This window comes from Carya illinoinensis, chromosome 7 (assembly GCF_018687715.1).
Source record: "Carya illinoinensis cultivar Pawnee chromosome 7, C.illinoinensisPawnee_v1, whole genome shotgun sequence".
Classification (NCBI taxonomy): domain Eukaryota; kingdom Viridiplantae; phylum Streptophyta; class Magnoliopsida; order Fagales; family Juglandaceae; genus Carya; species Carya illinoinensis.
The window spans coordinates 31,215,757-31,233,364 of record NC_056758.1 but is presented as its reverse complement, the minus strand read 5'-3'; the positions used below and the strand labels follow the sequence as shown (position 1 = coordinate 31,233,364).

Genomic DNA, 17,608 nt, shown 5'->3' with positions numbered 1-17,608 from the left:
GCCTTCCAAAATCACACCATTTATTCTGGGTTAGCAGCAATCTCCACCCCTTCAACCATGGCATTGACATTTTGATTATCAACATGGGGGGCTTCACTCTCTTCACTGGTTGAGTGCTCTGTAGACATTTATAAGGGAACAAGTTGAGGTGATGGAGGTGTCTTGCTTAGCATATGGTGCTCACACAATGTCATTACGTTAAATCAAGAATCTAAACATTCAAACAATATTCTAATCCATTGATTCACATTTCAAGTAGTCCAACAGATGATTAAACACCAAAAACTTCATAATGATCCCCTCTTTATGAGGTTGTGGTTTTTATATGAAAACAAAATCATATGATTTTTTTTTTCTTTTTACTTTATCTTCGTTAAGTCATATAAAAACCATTTGATTTTTTATTTTTTTTAACACCCCTAAAAACAAGTATATAAAACTTTCTCGGCAAACAAATCGGGAATGAAGATGTTTTTTCTTGCTTTATGGATTGAAACTCTAGAAACAGAATGAAAAGAGAGAAGTACCTGGAGAGGGAGGCCCATGAAGTCTTTGGATGTATTGTCTCGCATCTCCTTCACCTCCTGTAAGATCCACTTCACGGTTGGGATGTTCCGATGATGTTTCTCTTCAACGATGGTTTACATTAGATCATACCACGCAGGCTAAGACCTCGGTGGTCTACCGAAGGCCTGTATAGAAATATTTACAAACCGATTGACCTGATCCGATCCACTCGATAAATTCGGGTTAAAATTATAAGCGGAAAAGTCTGAATGCAGGCACGGGGGGGACGAATTGCGCACCAAACTGCTGACGTGGATTAATAAATAAAACGGGGCGTTTAAGTCTAAGCGGGAAAAGCAGCAAATATCTTTGGGGATTGAAATCTGACAGATTTCGTAAGTAAGAGAAATCTTTCCCCTTCCCCCCCGTTCAGATTTCCTTCCCCTTCGTTTAGCTTTTCCCTCCCCCCTACGAAACTCTTCTCTTCTCATCTATCAATCTCTTCCCCGTATGATGCTGTACCTTCGCAGCTTAATCTTGACTGAAAACCAGTTGTATTTCTTCTAATGGTTGGCGTAGATTTGTAGAGATTGCGAAAACCCTAAATCGAGATTGAAAGGTCTTCCCTTCTCTCTCTCTCTCTCTCTCTCTCTCTCTCTCTCTCTCTCTCTCTCTCCTGCTTTTAGTTATTTTAGCTATTGATATATTGCGATTTTTTGTTTTCAATAGCATCGATGTTGTTCCTGGACTGTACGATGTAGATCCGAGTTTGGAAACCCTAAATCGAGTCTAACAGGTCTGTCTCTCTCTCAATGGTCCTTTTGGTTATTTGGTCTATATTTTAATAGGATGAATAAAGTAGAAGCAAATAATCTGTATTCAGAATTTTTTTTAGAGTTTCTATTTGAAAATGGGCAAGTTTTGGTTTCACACTGAACATTTTTTTGCTAGGGTTTCTGTTCAGAAATTAATAGTTATCATTTTTGTACGAAGATTGAGTTATGTATAGTGTTTTAATGTTGACACACAGAAAGCATTACGTTCTGATGTCCTGTTTGGCTGCCGAGAAAGTTGAAGGAATAGGTTCGAAAATTTGAACTTATTTTATTTGTAAAAATATAGTTGATTTGTGTGTTTAGATTAATTTGTTGAAAAGGTTTGAACTGAAGGTCTCCTAAACTGAAACCATCAAAATCTAACAAGCCATTTATCAAGTTGGTCATATTATAATATAAATCAAACCTTTAAACAAAATTTGGTTTTAACTTTCGATGTTCAATTCAAACATTTTAAAAAAATTAACACAGAGTTATCTGTCAAATTACTAAATTGTCTTAACACTCCTCATGAATAATTCAAGCATAAAATGTCATTCAACACGTAAAAGTTCCCCTGTGGTGTTGGTATCAGATGGAACATCTACAAAAAATGATGTGTGAAAAAGTTAGAAGGAAAGAAATACATGACAGACAGAAACAATAGATAGTAGTATGGTTAAAATGACATATGAAAGAGACTTAGGAAAGCAATAATTACACAGGAGACTAGAATGTAATAGAGTAGAATATGTTAAGTAACAAGAGATCGATTCCTCATTCAATAACCAAGTTCTAGAGGAACTATGAAGTTGATCATTCAAAATCCAACCTTAAACTTCCACCACTCATATTAAAATATCATTTGTACAGCTAGAAAACTCAGAAAGTGATCTTTTTAGGTAATTAAAGTATATTTTTTTGAAATAGCTAATAGCTAATTTAAATCTGCAAGTAGTATCGTGATATCACTTACATTTTAATATTCAATGTAAGTGATATCGTACATTTTTTATTGAAAAAGTAGCTAGGTAACTGCTAGCTAGCCCCTTTTATCTGCAACAATAAAGGCAATTGCAAACCTGATTGCATTACAATGGATCTGCATATATGCATGCTTTCATGGAACAATTAGCTTATGTGCCCCATTTTGATGTTATAAAATATGTTGAAACTGCTTTTATATTTTGTTTTACACTACATAAACATTTAGCTCGAATTTGTGCTTGTGTAGTCTCAACTTGTGCAGTTTTGTTCATTGATTGGGCTGGGTCTATCATTTATGGATAACCCTGAAGTTAATCTTTGTGTTTCTGGCTGTGTTCATGACATTAAGGCTCTTATTGCCCTGACACCTGACACTAATATGATTTATCTGTTTTCCCCAAACACTCCCCTAACGGTAACTATGTGTCTCCACCTCTCTTCTTTTAAAAAAATACTTCTTAACCCGAGCATAAACTAAAAATGAGAAAAACTTCTTTTTCATAGCAACAGTATACTCCATTGCCTATTTTGGGAAAATGTTGTCTGGAGAAAAGGTATCGAGTGAAGATTCTTCTTCTTCACGTGTTACTCATACTTTGAGAAACAATCCAACGTGCACTTGTGGGTCACCCGCTTCGCTTAGAACATCGAATACGCCAAGAAATCCAGGTCGATCATTCTTTGGGTGTTCAAAGTATAATTCTCAGGTAAAAAAAAATTGGAGTCAGAAGCACTTGCTCTGTTTGGGTTTGAGTCAAAATTACAAGTTAATTTACTATGCCTTTTGTTGGTTTATTTATACAGGGGTTATCACACTGCAACTATTTCAAATGGGCAGATAGTGATAGCGGCCATGAAAGAGAAAAAGAACTAGTTCAAATAGAAATTAACTCCTTAAGGAATGAGGAAGAACTTCAGAAAACTAAGGCAGAGTTTCAGTTTCAACAAATAGCCAAAGAGTTGCGAAGAAGAGAGGAAGAGGTTCAAAGAAGAGAGGAAGAGGTTCGAAATTGGATGGAAGAGATTCGAAATTGGATGGAAGAGGTTCGAAAAAGAGATGGCGAAATTGTCAAGAGGGACTTGGGAGTTGGCTGTCAATGCAGAAATATAAAGCTCTATCTTATAATTTGTATATTACTTTATTTGTACTTCTCACGATCACAGTGAATACTCACTGATTGTCAAACATTTTGTATAAAGCTTGAACTTGTGAATTTGTGCTTTAGACTAGTAGTTATGGAAATGTGTAAGAAATTATTAGAACAAGTAGGCAACTGACAGATCATTCTGATGAAACTGCTGATTGTGTTTTTGAGCAAAATGGTACTGAAAGCTCATTTAGTTTGTTTATTTGGAAAGTGTGATAGTGTTGTGAAGATAGTGTAGTGGGAAAATTCAGGTGCTGTAAGTGCTATGTGGTACTGTTCAGGTACCCAGATCTAATGATGAATTGAACCATGTGAAGCCAAAATGTGCTGATGTTGCTGAATTTGTATTGCTGAAATGTCTGTGGTACTGTTTAGTTGCCTAGTACGTGAAATAAATTGAACCATGTATATGCCGAAATGTGCTTAGTTTGCTGAATTTGTATTGCTGAAACATATCTAAGTACTCACTCAAGTTACCCAGATTTTGCATTTATCTTTATTGCTGAATCTGTATTGCTCAGTTATTTTGCTGAAATGTGATTAACTCTTCAAAGATTAAATTGCTATCAAATGTGATTAACTCTTCAAAGATTAAATTGCTATGTAAAGTTGGAATTGGTCATATCTTTAGGTCATATCTGGGCAAGTTAACAACTCTGTGTCACGACACCTGCTTGTCCAACTTTAAATCTGGCATCAACAAACCACTCATCTACATTGCACACGACACCATAGTTACAAACTTGAAGTCCGCCTCAACAGACCACTTAAGGTGAATGTTTGGATAGACCAAAACATAATAGAAAATCTGGACTTCGTAGACAAACTTTACATATCAAACTGATCTTAAATAAATAAATAAAGAGACATACCATGACAACGGGTCTATATATATCTATATATGTATTAAATAAAAGCTACACTATAGATGAAAAAATATATAAAAAATTATATATATATATATATATAACAAGAATAAAACATATGGTGGTTGTTAATGTGGCCATCAACATCCTGACATTTGTGGCTAACTTGGGTAGTGTAATGCCAGTTCAACATCTTGCAAATAATAACCCTGAAGTAGGACACAACAAACCATTCACTCAAGTTACCCATCAACGAGTGGTCTATTTTCAATAAAAAATATTAACAACCACTCATCGTACCCATCAAATATTAACATGGAATATTTACACATATACAAAACACTATAAATGCAGTACTTTGCATTTGAGCTGGTTGTTTTTCATCAAAAAATAATAACAACCACTCATCCATAACTTCACTAAAATTATCACAAAATAATTACAATTGAAAGATGTTACCCAACAAAAAATATATATAACAGCTGTTTGTGCTTTAGAGTGTTTGGCTTCACTAATCTGGGCTGCTTGAGTGCCCATCTCAAAAAATATATAACACCGAGCTGCTTGAGTGCCCAATACCCTTCCCCTTACTCTTCCTTTTTGTACAAAACTGATACCACAGCACACCAAATCTGTCCTTCAACACATCAAACTCCCATAGATGATTTCCAAATCTGAACATAAAGAATATATAAAACTCCCATAAATTAACAGCAAATATGGTACTACTCACGTATTTGAGCAAATTATAATTTACACAAAGTGCATTAATTTCGAGATACAAACCCCATTAACTGACTTATTGTGACGGTTGTGTCTCATGCATGAATTCCGGCTGGGTTCCATCCAACCCAATTTGCATCTGTGAACATAAAGAAGTATTTAAAAATCAACCCAACATGAGGACTTTATTATGGAACATTTACACAGTATGACAAACATAAAGAAAGCCATTTACACTTTCTTGAGTCTCATTCACTGCAAAGCCTACTTCGGTTGCACTAAAGTCCAACACTTCGGTAGTGTATTGTGACGGCTAACAATACATAAGTAGAATATTAGTGAAAAGTATAAAAGCTTATGTATTATCTTAAAAAATTAATTCTCCTATCATTGAAAACCCCGAAAATGTTACCTGAACTGGAACATTTTGTGTTGTTCCAACATCTGCTTCTCCAAATAAATTCCTGCACGTTCCAACATCCACGCCTTGTATTCCATGCGGCTACAAAGATAAAAAAAGATGGTGTTAAAGTACTGAATAAACACTTCCTCACTTCTCATGGCTCTATAATAGTAAATATACAAAGTATAAAAGCGTGAAAATTCATAATAGTGCACTTAGTTAACCTGTTTACGCTTTCCTTTTTGACTAGCCTTCTTCGTCGTGTGTTTTACTTTCTCAATCATTGATTTTTTTCTAAGAGATGGCGGTCTACCTTTTCCTTTGACTACATTAGGACTCAATACTTTCTTAGAACTCACAGCTGTCGTTGTTTCGGCATCAGTAGTTACAACCTTCGAGGGCGGCGTCTTGGTGCGGTAGCCTAAGTTCATCGCATCTAGCTTATCTAACATATCCTCAGTGTGCTCATCACATGAAGATGCATTTGTGGCTACTTCATAGCATTTCTTGATGATACGTGAATATCTGCTAACTTCAGGCCTCTGATCAACTAAGTCATAACTACTTCGTATAAGAGTGTATGTCCTTTTGATGTCTTTCTGCCATCGATCTAGTATGTACTTTTCAGGAACCGAACGGACTTTGTTAACTCTCATAATGCCTAACACATGTCTACATAGTATCCCTCTCATCTCAAACAAGGCACATGAACACTTCACTTCACATTCGGCCTCATTAAAGTACACTGTGTGGGTCATCTCCTTGATGAAATCCTCAACATCCACTTCATCTTCTATATGGTACGTTGCAATTACACCATCCTTCCGGTGTAGAGTAGGAAGAGTTGCAAGCATCCCTATTACTTCTTTATGAACTTCTCTAAATTTATTGCAAGTGTATATCCCCTAAAAAATCTTCTCAAGTGGAGAGGGAGAGACGACGGGAATTGTGACGTTGAATGATTGGAAGTCCGCCTCACTTTCACTCTCAATCTTCTTCCTCAATGCATTATCGAACTGATCGACAAACTCTTTTAAGTTTGTCTTAGCATGAACATACCCGTCAAAGAAAGCATTCATGCTCTCGCTTCGCTGGGTTGTACTCATTCCAGCCCAAAAAACTTGTTTCATGAACATCGGTGCCCAATACGTACGCTCAGCATATAAACTCTTCAACCAAGCATTCTCCTGCAAGTTGTACTTCGTAATCAACACTTCCCAAGAGCCCTCAAACTCTTCTATTGTGTCAGAGTCATACACACAATTTAGCAACTGACTTTTCAAACCAGTTTTGTATGCACCATGTGAACCTAGCTTCTCTGGCAATTTTTTCAAGATGTGCCATAAGCAAAATCTGTGTCGGCTGTTTGGAAAGACGAGACTAATGGCATTTTTCATGGCTCTATCTTGATCTATGATAATAGCCTTGGGAGCTTCACCATTCATACAAGTCAACCAAGTCTGAAATAACCATGTAAACGTTACTGTATCCTCACTAGAAATTAATCCAGCCCCCAATAGAATTGACTGGCCATGGTGGTTTACACCAACAAACGGTGCAAACGGCATCCCATATCTGTTTGTCAAATATGTCGTGTCGAATGTGACGACATATCCAAAATATTTGTACGCCGCCCTACTTCGTGCATCCGCCCAGAATACATTCCTCAGCCGCCCTTCATCATCCATATCCATTAGTGAAAAGAATCCGTCATTCTTATATTGCATCCGAGTAAAGTACTCACTGAGGGCTCCAGCTCCACCTTTTCCAAGTCGAAGGTGGCGTGCCTTGTCAATATAGTTACGACAGTCTTTTTCAGTGAATGGCAACTTCTCAAACCCACCCGCTTCTTGTACAAGAGAGGCAAAACTCTTGTTCATTCTGATCCCAGCCTGATCATTTATATCTAGCACTCTCTTAACAGACTCGCTCACTTCTCTATTACAGCGAAAGAACCTTGACTTTTGTGGACTTAGGCCGTGATTATGGGAATTGTTAACACTCGACACCTTCAACACCCCTTTTTTAAACATCACATTTATCCGTGCCTTACATTCTGTCTTTGATGTCGGACGCGGCCTCGCGACATTTGTCGTACGGTTTCGTGCCTTCCCACCACGAGCACAACCCAATGTGACATATCTAATGCTCCCATCCTCAAACCTATGACTCCTTTGTGTCATAATCCCAAAACCGGATTGTTGCCCATATCGTTTATAGTAAGAAAGTAACTCCTTTTCAGATTTAAACACCATTCCCAATTTTGGCTCCTCAACGATATCGGCCCCTTCAATATTTGTACTCCCGGATTGATCGGCATCTTTGAGTTCAACATTATCCCTGGACTGATCGGCATCATTGGGTTCAACAGTATCATGAATGGAAGGCTCAGTCGACAAACTTTTTCCAGTAGACTCGGGTGATATATGTTGGATTTCATCCACATGGCTTGAAGTTGTCGACTGAGCACCAATCGGAGAGAAAGCTGATGCGTGAAATGGGGGCAGTGGATTTCCCTGCAATTACACCCATGAAATTGATTACAAACATTGATAAAAATAACCGCTGTACTTAAGAAATGAAGTATCCTCACCTGACTAGTCCATGTAGATGGGTTTGCATCGGGATGCTCCACAAATGGTGGTAACCACGCATGTGGCATTGGTGGATGGAAACCATGCATATAGTTTGACAAACCCGGATAAAATGGTATTGGTATCGCCTAACATATAAAATAAAAATGATGTCGAAACAAAGATGTACTCGTGCCAGCTACGAAACAAAACTAGTAATGATAATGCTATAAAAGCTGAATATGCCGAAAAGCGATAAATTCCTACCTGGGACAGAGGATTTATTTCTGGATGTGCGGTAGGAGGTGTAGAGGAAGATGCATGCTCATTCCCTTTCTCCATCTAGAGAATAGATTTATACATTAAAAATCAGCTTATATAAATTATATAAAATGCAATAAATAATTTGGAGATAAGCTTTATATTACCTAAACCCATTGGTAGCAGTATACAGTAAATAGATATTCTTTATGCTCAGAATAATGTATCATTTAGAAACTAAATTGATATGGCCGCAACTTTTTATCAAGAGGACTTAATACATACAACCATGCATGATTGCATATGTAGAGTTTATGTGCATGCTAGTTCTAGCTAAATTAGATAGTAGTACAAGACTAAATATGAAAATTATGTCTTCTACGTTACTGTTGACCACGTTCAGTTTTTCATAGTTTGATTAATGTGCAAACTCTATTAACAGAGCTTGTATGTATGAATAGATGCACACTATATTTTTTTTTCCTAAGCAAAATAAAAAAAAATAATAAAATTATTAAATAAAAACAAAAAGGCCAAAGAAGAAGAAGAAGAGCAAGCACGTACATCTCATTTATCAAATTGTAACCTATTTTTTCCTCCTTTCGGCTATGTATCAAATTGGAGTTCAACTCTAGCTTTATTTTGGAATGAGAACTTTCCATGAATTACCATGGTTTCACAAATTCTTGTGTATTAAGCATATGTCTTCACCAGTCTCACGTTAGTATAGGATTGATGGTCCCGTGATATCCAGCTGGTTGTATAAGCATGAGATGGGATGGGTGCCTTAATGCAGTCACCAGTCTATGTTAGTATAACAACCAACTAGCTAATCTGGTCGTGTTTCCTCATTAACACAGAGCTTAACATAGGTGCTAAGCTAGCCAGTGTTATATTGGTTACGACACAAATATTGGTTCTAACAATACATTCACTTTCATTTTGCCAAACTAAGACGAAGAACCGGGATGGATAAAACAGGAGAAATATTTCGAAAAAAAAAAAAGGGAGAGATGTTGGTTGCTAATAATGCCCTGTATAACACTTCTGTAATGTTTTTGAGATATGAGGGCCGATTATTTCACCACTTTCTACTTGACTAATCAACTCAATCCCAAGTCAGGAAAAATTACCTTCTATTCCAACAAGCTTCCGACCCTCACTCTAGCCTCAATCTCTCATGTTTTCAGGAAACCAACCAACGCAGCCTCAACCCCCCCTTCTTCTACTGGTTTCCTCGATCAGCAGCTATGTACACTATGTTTGGTTGTAAACCAAAATAAATAACACTTTGTAAGGTAAAGGAAAACACCACCTCGTTAGATAAGAGTAAAAAAATGGTAAAAAGTTACATGCTTATTTTCAAATAAACAAGAAAACTAAAAATACCTTTTCGGGAAGCACATTTTTACATCTGAAACTTGAATGCTACGTGAGATTTTCCTTCTGAGATTACCATGTACTCTAATGGTATAAAATGGACTGGAACAGAGACCACTTGAGAAACCTCAAACCTGTCAAAAAAATGGAGACCACTTGAGGATTAAAATAGAGAAAGTGACAGATAGATAAAAATAAAATTAACAGATGAGAAGGTTGGTCGTCACACTGAAAATGGTGGAGAAGATTCACCGGAAATTGTACGTGATTGGTCGGGGAAGCTCTCGCGCAAGAACTACATACGGACGAATGAAACGGTGAAAAGCTTATGAAGGAAGCTACTTTTCCATTTCCCACTTTTTCTTGTTTTCCGCCTCTTCTTCTTTTTTTTTTTTTTCCTTTATTTTAAGTTGTCACGTCAGATTTCGTCCGCATGTGGTGCGCCGTGTGCTTGCATATAGAAGTACTCATTATAAGCGGGTCATCTAAAGAATGTTGAGGGCGAAACCGTAGCAGAACCACCAATACGTATCTCTTTGTCTCTCTCTCCCTTCGACTGCAGCTCCAAGATCAGCTTCGGCGTGGGTCTCTAAGACGGAGGTATGTTCCTTTTCTCTCTTCGGCCGTAGTTCCAAGATCATCACCTTGTGAGCTCTGTTTCAGCTTAGCTCTGCAATAGTCTAATTTTGTAGAATAAATCTCCCTTCTGCTTTTGAAAAAATCGTTACTTCAAGTTCTTCTGCTAGTTTAACTCCATAGCAGCTTCATTGGTTCTAAAATTTCAAGCTTTTGTTTTTTGTCTTATTTTTCTTTTCTTTAAAAGAATCTTGAACTTATTTTTGGGTGATTTAGATTAAGAGGAAAAAAAGGGGCTTTTGATGAGAAGCTTAAAGACATGTTTTGAAATTTATTGTAATCAGCCTTTTTATTTACAACTTTATTCCTTTGAATCCAAATACTTTGTCTTCAATTTTGAACCTCAAGAATGAAGTTGGTGTTGGGCATCTCTTATCAGTTTGATTTGGTCACAATAAAAAGTGATGATGATTTCTTCTGAACTGCAACATCTTGGTGTTTGTTACAGGCATTTTAATTTTTCACCCCTCTTGTAATTCTGTATGTAATGCAATTAAAATTCTTTAATGTAGCCATTGCTCTTTTTGTCTCCCTGTACCTTTGCAAGAGTCTTGGATGAGCCTCATTGAACATGTTGCATTCTCTTGAATTAGTGATGAGCATGGCCTTATGCATTTATTTAGTAGACATTTGCTTTTGAGGCAGGCAAGACTTGGACCCAAGCAAGGGATAAGTATAGGCAACATTACCATAGCCACAAGCAACGTTAACTTAGACAAATCAGGTGTTCCTATTTTAGGATGCAAATTGCATCGAGTTTGTGTAGGCCGGAGTGATAGACTTGGAACCAAGCAAGGGATAAGTATATGCAAATTGCTTCCCCCCTCCAAGTTTGGGTAGGATGTGATAGAGAGCTGGAGATATCTGAATCCCCTCTTCCACGTAACTCTTTGCAATCTTTTATCATTCACCTACCCTACGAAATGGCGTAATCTCCAGACAGGTTCATGAATTTGTTTCAAATGACGGGAATGTTTTCCTTTGATCATATATAGACGTTATATTCTTGTTTATTGTTTATATTATGGATGGCCTATGGGAAGTCATGTAGTGGATGAATGAGTAGCTTCATGAGAAAAAATTTAAAAAATAACCACTAATTTTACCTGACGTGACATTGGGTTATTTCTGTTGACCCTGTGTTGCAGGCCACGTTGGGTTGGGCCAAAAAATTGATTGGGCGAGCCAATGATCATGCCTAGCCGACTCAGCCCAGTCCCTCAATCAAATGGGTTGATTCTTTTATGTACAAGGAAAGAAGAAAAAAAGACTGTTAAAACGACTGAAGGCTCAAGACTACCGATTTATTATAGACTAGTGAGTTAGAGCATTGGCAATGGTGAGGTCATTGCCCAACGCAAGTCTAAAATTTAGACTCTTGTAGATATTTTGCTCTGCATCGGACTGGCTATATAACAAAAATTTCAGACTTCAACTACAGTAAGTCTTAGTCCCTCACCATACCTGGCCAGCCACTGTTTGCTCTGGATAAGGATATTTTATTATTTCATCAATCCCCCGCTTGGTCTTTCCCTCGTTCTTTTCTCTTTCTTCAAGCCGCAAGCAACCTCGCGCTCTTCTCTCCCTCGCTCTTCTTCAACCTGCAAGCTTCCTCGTTCATCAGTCTACATCTTCGTCGGTTGTCTTCTTCCAGGCCAACTGGTAAGTCTCTTCCAGATTCTCTTCTCTGTTCATTTCGATTGGAGTTTCTCCTCTCCCTCTTCTCTCATTTTTTTGATTCGATTATGATGTACTCCCATTTCTCTCATTTTTCTCTTCAATAAGTGATTAAATAGAGTCATCGTGGTGGTTCTGCAACTTAACACCTATGATTTCTTAAGTTATGCTGATTAATTTTAATTTAGATTATTCGAGATTTATCAAATTAATGTTTATTGGATTTAAGATTTTTCACGATACGAGTTGAGTTGAGTTGATGGATTCTGTGATGGAATCAGCTGTAGAAATCCTAGGCCTAATTTCTAGATAAATTTGTCTTTTTTTTTTTTTTAATGTAGAATTTGGATTTGAGATCAATGAAAAAGAGCTTGACGGTGTTATTTTTTCAACCTTGATTATATGCACGAAGCTTTGACGACAATTTTCTTTGTTGAACTTTTGTTATTGTTTGTGATGCATAATACACTTCGGGAGTTTGGGAGGGTAGTGGAGGTGAAACAGCAGGTGCTTAGCTAGGTATTACCAGTTATTTTTTCCCCTTTCTTGTTTTGAAATGAGGAAAGCAATGAGTTTTAGGGACTGAAGTTTGTGGAGAAAACAAAATTGTTTTGGTCCACTTGTATTTCTTTATATTTGATATGCTCAACTTGTACTTAATTCTTTACATTTTATATGATGTTGCTCTATTTAATCTTCAGTGCAGTAAGATAGATTCATTCCTCCGCTTCAAGTACTCCATGTGCACTTGTGAATTAATAGAATTATTTGGAGGTTTTTCTAATGCTTTTTTGTTTCTGCAATATCTTTAAACGAAACTAGAAGTGCAGAGCAGCAAGCTAGACTTTTCATTCAATGTTACAAACATATCAACAAGCTCAATATTACAAACATATCAGCAGCAAGCTAGACTCTTAATTCAATATTACAAACATATCAACAAGCTCAATCTTACAAACATATCAGCAGCAAGCTAGACTTTTCATTCAATATTACAAATATTACAAGCTAGACTTCATTCAACTAGAAGTACATAGCACCAATACAAACATGAATATTATTGGCTTCTTATTCAGAAACCCACAGGCTCAATATTAGCTTTCTGCATAAGGTTTCTGAGAAAGGTTCTTGGCATTTCTGAACCACTCAATATTCTCCAGCATTTCTGCATAAGTTGATTTATTTTCACTTCATCACAATCTTTAGCAGCTTTATTTTCCTTTGTTTGGAGATGCTGCTAATCCTTTTAGTAAGTTGACTTCAACTTATCAAGCTTAATTATCTGGTTATTTTCAGTGCTCAGAGAATAAGGAATTACAAGAAAGAGTGAATAGCCTTGAGCAGTTGGTCTCATTCACAGGTGATAAGTTATCAATGTCTTCAGTGGAGTATGTATCTGGAGAATATATTGATGAATTGAAAAAGAAAATTCAGTCTCAAGTGATCATTTGGCCTGTTTTGGATCAGAATGGCTAAAGAGATTCAATTGTTTTGGCTGTTGAGTTGGAGAAGAATACATATTGTAATGGGGACTATGGCAAGGGTGGTTGTGTCTGTAGAGTCTGTTTCCAGTGGCAAGGGTGGTTGTTCTGTTTCATATACCAAAGAGTATATGTTGTTCTATTTCATATACCGAAGATGTGTAGAATTCGAACTAAAGAAGAAGAAGTTGGATGATATGCATTTTATGTATGATCTAGTGCTCGGACCCTTGATTTTTCCTTGTTATTTATAGGGTTTCATTTGAAAGTTGTTGTGCATGAAGTAGTACTGCATTCAGATTATAAAGTTGTAATATGTAGGAAAAAATGAGTAAGGAGATAATTATTATACGTTTTTTTTTTCTCTTTTTGGTTTTGATTTATATGCAGTATATTTATTATTTAATATATGGAGTGTATTTGTAAAATATAAAAAAAATATAAAATATTATTAAAATATATAATATTATATTACTATTTTGGCTTTAAGATAGCTAGTCGAATGTGGTTTCACCTAGCCAAAGTTTAATCCTATAGCAAAAACTTGAAATTCTAGCCAAACTTTAGACTTTAGACTTGGCAATGGGCTCTTAGTGATGTTCTCCATTCAAAGGAAACGACAACCGTTTATGGAGCTAACATAATAATTAGACCGTTTTGGCGTAAAACCAAAAATCAGGTCCCACGCTGAGTGGCACTGATTCAAAACTTAAGGAAATCAAGAAATTTCATTTCAAATGATTTGTACTTCCGCGAAATTCTTTTTAAAAAAGTAAATTTAAAATTTATTTAAAAATTCTTATTTTTTTTTTAAATAATGAATCGCACAATTTTTAAAATAAGTGTATAAAATTTACACATCTATATTTAAGAGCCATTTGAATTTAAAGAGGGTTTCATCTCATATCGTCATTATAATTTTTTCAAATTTTCACACAAAATATAATAAATAATTCAACTTTTTCAAATCTCAAAACAATAATAATATTTTAATAATATTTTATTTAACTTAAACTTTCATTTAAAATCATCTAATCTAATCTTTAGGACTGTTCATCCGGGTTCCGGACAAGATATCTGAGTATACTCAATCTAAAACTTGGATTTCAAACCCAGGCCGATTTTTGGCCCGGATATATGTGGGTTACAACCTGGACCGGAACCCGTGTGAATTCGGATTTTTTTAAACTCGAAATTCGGGTTCTGACTTGTAACTGGGTTTTTTTTTATTTTTTATTTTTTATTTTTTTTTTATTTTTTTAACAACAGCCTATGTCATTCTATTCCTTTCAACAAGCTTTTATATATATATATATATATATATTATCCAAGAGCTTATATTCTATTGTAAATTTTTCAAGAAAAAATGTTGCAAGGCATATTCTTTTATATATAAAACTAATTACCTTTTTAACTAAATGCATCTAAATTAACATAATGCAATCACTACATATTTTATTACTTGCTATTTATACATTACATTACAAAAAATAAATTACAATATATTAAATTCCATATCAAAAGTAGATTACATAAAGCCACCAATACATAATATGTTTGCTTCATGCAATCAATGCATTTCTCCATAATTGAATTTAGTTTCTGATGAATTTCCTATCTCAGATAGCCTTTGTTGGTCCAAGCTTATTTGCAAGATATACAAGTTGAAGCAAAATCAATATATCATCTGAATTATTAAAAATTATTAATTGGTCTGCTGATATTTTAAGTAAAGATATCAAACCTAATCTTATGACTTAAAGCTCCAACTCCCATGACTGCTCGCGGAACGATTACCTTGATTTTGTGCACTGGACACTTCCTATTAATGTGGTTCAAGGAAATATGAGTCTCAGGGGTTTATTTACTTATCGAGTGAAAAAATGGAATAATGAATCACAGGAAAAAATTACAATTAAGTATGAAGAAACAAACATACAAGCAAGAGTTCTACTACTTATACACCGGTATGTATGCCAACTGGTGCAGTAGTCATTTACATTAGTGACATGTTTTTTGTACCAATAAGTGAGCTTGCAAATAGATTTTTCTTTAAGCCTAGGTTTAGAAACTAATAGTAGGCATGCTTTAACAACCCATGAAGCAAAAACTCAATGTTAAGAGGCATGTTTATGCAAAATCAAAGCAATTGAAGGCATATTCAAATCTCTGAGTAGGCCTTTACCTAATCACCTCCACCCAACCCCACCCCAAAAGAATCACAACTAGGAAAAGAATGAGTACCTGAGTTGCATCCCATAAGCTGATTGGAGTTATGGGTGGCTCTATCTTACTCTTGCATGATTGAGGAGTAGCATCATTACTCCTCTGGCAAAAAACATATAAACTAAGAAGTAGGACTGTTCATCCGGGCCGGATTTTATCCGGCCCGGACCGGAATCCGGATAACCGGGTTCCCGGTTATGGGTTTCGGCCTGGATTTGATCCGGGCCGAAATCCGCATCTTAAAATCCGTATAAACCCGGGCCAGGTAACCGGATTTAAAACCCGGTTCTGGGTTTTAAACCCGGTACCCGGGTTTTTTGAAAAGATGCATCAAAACCCTACTCACTTTCATTTCTCACGCCGTTCTCTCTCTCTCTCTCTCTCTCTCTCTCTCTCTCTCTCTCTCTCTCTCTCTCTCTCTCTCTCTCTCTCTCTCTCTCTCTCTCTCTCTCTCTCTCTCTCTCTCTCTCTCTCTCTCTCTCTCTCACGCCGAAACCCTAGCTTCCTTTGCTGTCCGAATCTTCGTCGCTCGTGTCATCATCTTCATCATCACTCTCCGTCGCTCCATCTCCTTCTCGGTTTCTTGGGTCAATGGATTTTATGCTTGTGGGTTTGGGTGAGCATGGTGTTGTCGGTTTCTCCGTCTCTTCCCTTTAAAAACGAGGTTCGTGTAGATCGGGTTGTTAGTGATTTTGTTTGTTGTTTGATACCTGTTACCTTTGTTGTTTGTTGTCGATTTTTCTGGATATGAGTGTGTATGCCGTTAGTGATTTCTCTTGCTCGAGATGTTCATTTCGTGAAAGTTAGTTCAGATCTGCGTGTATCCTTTTTTTTAATGGGTTTTTTAGGGTTATATCTGTGCTAGCATCTATTCAAGTTCAGATCTGTAGCAGTTTTTTTAGGGTTTTTTTTTCCTAGTTAACGGATATTTATAACTATCTTTGCTGCATTGGTATATTTATTTCGTCTTTTTACCCATTTCACCTCAAGGAAAGATTAGCAAGCATCAATGAATTTGTGTGCTTCTTTCTCTCTTTCCGAATTTGCAACTGATTCCAAAGGCATGATTGAGGATTTGCTTGGTAGTGACCTTTCATAAAAACGTTCATTACGGTTGTAGGGTTCTGATGGTGGAGTTAAGTTGTACTGGGGTATTGCAGCTAATGGCTCTGTGGTGATTTCTGATGATTTGGAGGTCATAAAAGCGGGTTGTGCCAAATCATTTGCTCCCTTCCCAACAGGTACGTCTAGGAGTTTTAGCTGTGATTTAAACTTGTTCCCTAGTTTACCCATTTAGAATACAGAATGAATTTCTCCATCAAATTCACTTCAATCAAGATGCCCAAGCATCTGCATGCAATGGAAAGTTGGAAACCAGACCTTTCTCTCATATCTGTCTTACATGTGAAAAGAATAACATGGGCCTAGAATGGTGGTTTGTGTCTTTGCAGGGTGTATGTTCCACAGTGAGGGAGGCTTGATGAGCTTTGAGCATCCAATGAACAAGATGAAAGCAATGCCAATGGTAGATAGTGAAGGGGCCATGTGTGGGGCCAACTTCAAGGTTGATAAGTACAATGTTCTCAAGGGAACCCTTTTTTTTTTTGGATGCCAAAGGTGTTATATTTTTTGGATTATATTTAAGTGTTATATCTGTTTATATTTTTATGCTTTGAAATGGTTGCTAGATCTGCTCTCTTTGTTTTAAACTTGGTTTTTTTTTCTTAATTTTTTATTATTTGGGCCTGTTTTGTTCTGTGTTGCCTACTGATTTTGGTGAGACATTTTGTTTATGATACTTATGTGTAGATTAAAGGGTTCAACGATTTTTAACCAGAACTCTGTTTTTTTTTTTTCATTTTTTTCTTTATCTGTATGCTGCTACTTTTGCCTTCTGCTTTCAAATGTTGATTCAATTTCTTAAC

The 17,608-nt window shown here is 36.3% G+C and overlaps 2 protein-coding genes and 1 long non-coding RNA gene across 3 annotated transcripts; 1 reads left to right on the top strand and 2 right to left on the bottom strand.

Moving 5' to 3' along the window:
* Nucleotides 1-5,122: 5,122 nt before the first annotated feature.
* LOC122316326 lies at nucleotides 5,123-6,303 on the bottom strand. Its single transcript, XM_043132855.1, has 4 exons — nucleotides 5,674-6,303; nucleotides 5,459-5,548; nucleotides 5,282-5,359; nucleotides 5,123-5,185 (listed from the first exon to the last, which is right to left on the bottom strand). Exons 1-4 carry the CDS (start codon nucleotides 6,301-6,303, stop codon nucleotides 5,123-5,125), a joined length of 861 nt encoding a protein of 286 aa, XP_042988789.1.
* A 51-nt stretch (nucleotides 6,304-6,354) lies between these two features.
* Nucleotides 6,355-7,999, bottom strand: LOC122316325 (protein FAR1-RELATED SEQUENCE 5-like). The gene is made up of 3 exons (XM_043132854.1): nucleotides 7,994-7,999; nucleotides 6,571-7,911; nucleotides 6,355-6,465 (listed from the first exon to the last, which is right to left on the bottom strand). The coding sequence occupies exons 1-3, from the start codon at nucleotides 7,997-7,999 to the stop codon at nucleotides 6,355-6,357; spliced, it is 1,458 nt and encodes a 485-aa protein (XP_042988788.1).
* A 2,114-nt stretch (nucleotides 8,000-10,113) lies between these two features.
* Nucleotides 10,114-13,808, top strand: LOC122315235. Its single transcript, XR_006243972.1, has 3 exons — nucleotides 10,114-10,263; nucleotides 11,448-11,961; nucleotides 13,273-13,808. It is a non-coding gene; the product is annotated as an uncharacterized LOC122315235 (long non-coding RNA).
* The last annotated feature ends 3,800 nt before the right edge of the window (nucleotides 13,809-17,608 follow it).